The 3,301-nt window shown below is 50.0% G+C and overlaps 1 protein-coding gene across 1 annotated transcript; it reads left to right on the top strand.

Moving 5' to 3' along the window:
- The first annotated feature begins 259 nt into the window (after window positions 1-259).
- Window positions 260-3,064, top strand: LOC120958161 (protein sly1 homolog). Its single transcript, XM_040380757.2, has 6 exons — window positions 260-418; window positions 476-635; window positions 710-1,011; window positions 1,078-2,041; window positions 2,109-2,250; window positions 2,318-3,064. Exons 1-6 carry the CDS (start codon window positions 391-393, stop codon window positions 2,642-2,644), a joined length of 1,923 nt encoding a protein of 640 aa, XP_040236691.2. The 5' UTR covers window positions 260-390; the 3' UTR covers window positions 2,645-3,064.
- The last annotated feature ends 237 nt before the right edge of the window (window positions 3,065-3,301 follow it).

Raw genomic sequence — 3,301 nt, 5'->3', positions numbered from 1 at the left:
CGATAAGTAACAAATGAGGATAGCGATCCTGGAAACAGCATCCCAAGCGCCACAGATTAAGCTAAAACGACTGAAAAATTAAATATCTGTGATTTTCGGTAGGATAATGGAAAAATACGGTAGTTTTAGGGCGGTCATCTGTGAATCGATAGGCATATAAAAATCGGTAGGAATACAGATAAAACGGTATTTCTGGTCACTCTGCCCATGCAGCAGTTTGTTTACGTTGCCGCACCATGACAGTTGTCAGCCGATGACGAATAACAAAAAAAAAATATCGTCAACGTCACTCGAATCCGTATCGGCACGGAACAGTTTGCCACTAAATATAATTTTATTTATTAGCCTTTCCTAAAAAAAAATCCAGCTCAATTTCCAACTCTACCAACGATGGCGACGCTAAAAGATCGTCAAATTAGTAAGTATTGTGTCGCGGTTTGTGTCCACTCCTTACTGATGCAATTTTCCTTCCTAGATGCTATCAAGCAGATGCTAAATCTCAATCAACCCATCACGAAAGCGATATCGGCCGAACCCGTCTGGAAGCTGCTGATATACGATCGTGTCGGGCAGGACATTATTTCCCCGCTCATATCGATTCGCGAGCTCCGGGAAATGGGCATTACGCTGCACATGTAAATATTGCGACAACGCTCCGTAGCGGCACGCAGCCGGCACTCCCATGAACGACGTGTTTTCCCTTTTTCAGCCAGCTACATTCCGACCGTGATTCCATACCGGACGTACCGGCGATATACTTCTGTGCGGCGACGGAAGAAAACCTGGGCCGCATCGCGCAAGACTTCCAGAACGGGCTGTACGACGTGTACCATCTGAACTTTATCGCGCCCATCTCCCGGCAGAGGCTGGAGGATCTGGCCGCGGCCGCACTGCAGGCGGGATGCGTAGCGAACATTCACAAGGTGTACGACCAGTACCTGAACTTCATCACCCTGGAGGACGATATGTTTGTGCTGAAGCACCAGAACAGCGATGCTCTTTCGTATTACGGTGAGGAGTGTGTCTGTGTGTTTGGCTATTGCCTTTTGCTAACAAACGATCTCTATCGCATTGTAGCTATTAATCGTGCCAACACGGAAGACGTCGAGATGGAAAACATTATGGACAGCATTGTGGACAGCCTGTTCGCGGTGTTCGTAACGCTCGGCACGGTGCCCATCATACGCTGCCCGAAGAACAGTGCCGCCGAAATGGTCGCCCGCAAGCTGGAAAAGAAGCTGCGCGAAAATCTGTGGGACGCGCGCAACAATCTATTCCACATGGACGCGACGCAGACGGGCGCGTTCAGCTTTCAGCGCCCGCTGTTGGTGCTGCTAGATCGTACGATCGATATGGCGACACCGCTGCACCACACCTGGACGTACCAGGCGCTGGCGCACGACGTGCTCGAGCTCGCCCTGAACCGGGTCGTGGTGGAGGAAGATCCGTCGGCCGACCAGCAGCAGCAGTACGGGGCGACCGGGGCCAAGCCAAAGATGAAGGCGTGCGATCTGGATTCGCGCGACCGGTTCTGGTGTACGCACAAGGGCAGCCCCTTCCCGACCGTTGCCGAAGCGATACAGGAGGAGCTGGAGCAGTACCGGTCGTCGGAGGAGGAAATCAAGAAGCTCAAAACGACCATGGGCATCGATGGCGAGTCGGACGCCGCCTTCTCGATGGTGAACGACAACACGGCCAAGCTGACGAGCGCCGTCAACTCGCTGCCGCAGCTGCTGGAGAAGAAGCGGCTGATCGACATGCACACCAAGATAGCGACCTCCATCCTGAACTACATCAAGTCTCGGCGGTTGGATTCGTTCTTTGAGCTGGAGGAAAAAATCATGTCCAAGCAGGCACTGGACCGGGCGCTCAGTGAGGTGCTGAAGGATCCGGAGTTTGGGCTGCCCGAGGACAAGATGCGACTGTTTATCATCTACTACATCTGCAGCAACGTGTCGGACGGGGAGTTTAAGCGGATCGAGGAGACGCTGCGGGAGTGCGGGTGTGATCTGTCCCCGCTGCCGTACATCCAGCGGTGGAAGTAAGTGTTGTTGGAGGTGGAGAAAATCATTCCCAACGGTTACTAAAAGGGGAAGTTGTTCTTGCAGGAGCATCATGAAGAGCACGCTTACCAACTCGAACCAGTACGAGGGCAGTGGCACGAAGACGGTGTCCATGTTCTCGAAGCTTGTATCGCAGGGGTCGTCGTTCGTGATGGAAGGCGTGAAGAACTTGGTGGTGAAAAGACATGTGCGTAGTTTAGCAAAATCTTGTCTATTTAAAGGTAAACTAGATAACTATCCCCTTTTTATTTTAGAATCTTCCCGTAACCAAAATCACCGAACAGCTGATGGAATGCCGGTCCGGTGGCGGGTCGGAGGTGGACGACTATCTCTACCTCGACCCGAAGCTGCTCAAGGGCAGTGATGTGGTGCCGAAAAATCGGGCCCCCTTCCAGGACGCCATCGTGTTTGTGGTCGGCGGCGGTAACTACATCGAGTACCAGAATTTGGTGGACTTTATCAAATCGAAGCAGAGCACCAACAGCATCCGGCGCATCATTTACGGTGCCTCGACGCTAACGAATGCGAAACAGTTTTTAAAACAGCTGTCACTGCTCGGGCAGGAAATCGGTGGCGTATAGAGCAAATCGGATCCGGTGCGCCGGGAAGGCATTGCACGTTGCTTTGGCGTTGTGCGGCGGCTGGCGGTAGGAAATGATCGGTGTGAGCTTAGCTAGACGAGGGTGGGGAACGATGATCGCGAGGGTCGTTAACGCAATGGACTAGGATTATTAACGGGGTTAAGTGGGAGGGGGAGCTATGTTTCCTAGTTAGGGCTCTATGTTTCTGCAGATGATTACAATCCGTTGCTGTTTCGTTAGCTTTCGAAGCGTTTATATTGGGTAGTATCGCATTTACGTTAGCCAGCGGGCAAAAGGGACAGTACCAACCCGATTATGTTTTATTCGGATAACTTTTGCCTAGTATTGATAAATATATAAAATAAAAAGGAAAAATTGTCGACGCTGAGACATTATTGCCCGGCGTGGATGCTAATTTCATTATCAAGGTAGTTTGTTCTGTCATAAAGGATTATTGTTTGCTTAATTTTTATTATTGTTTTGAAAATTCAAAGAAAATTATACGTTTTTGTCGGAAAAATCCTCAAAGTCCTTAGAATAGTGTGCTCTAAATTATTTGCATTTTAAGTATTGTGGATTAAACGCGCGTGTTCTTTCTAGGGTTGGGTAAATCTGATTCAGATTCATGCATCTCAATGAACCTTTGAAATGTTTCAA

The sequence above is a fragment of the Anopheles coluzzii genome, chromosome 3, assembly GCF_943734685.1.
Source record: "Anopheles coluzzii chromosome 3, AcolN3, whole genome shotgun sequence".
Classification (NCBI taxonomy): Eukaryota; Metazoa; Arthropoda; class Insecta; order Diptera; family Culicidae; genus Anopheles; species Anopheles coluzzii.
The sequence above is the reverse complement of the archived record's forward strand: the minus strand, read 5'-3'. Positions and strand labels throughout refer to the sequence as shown.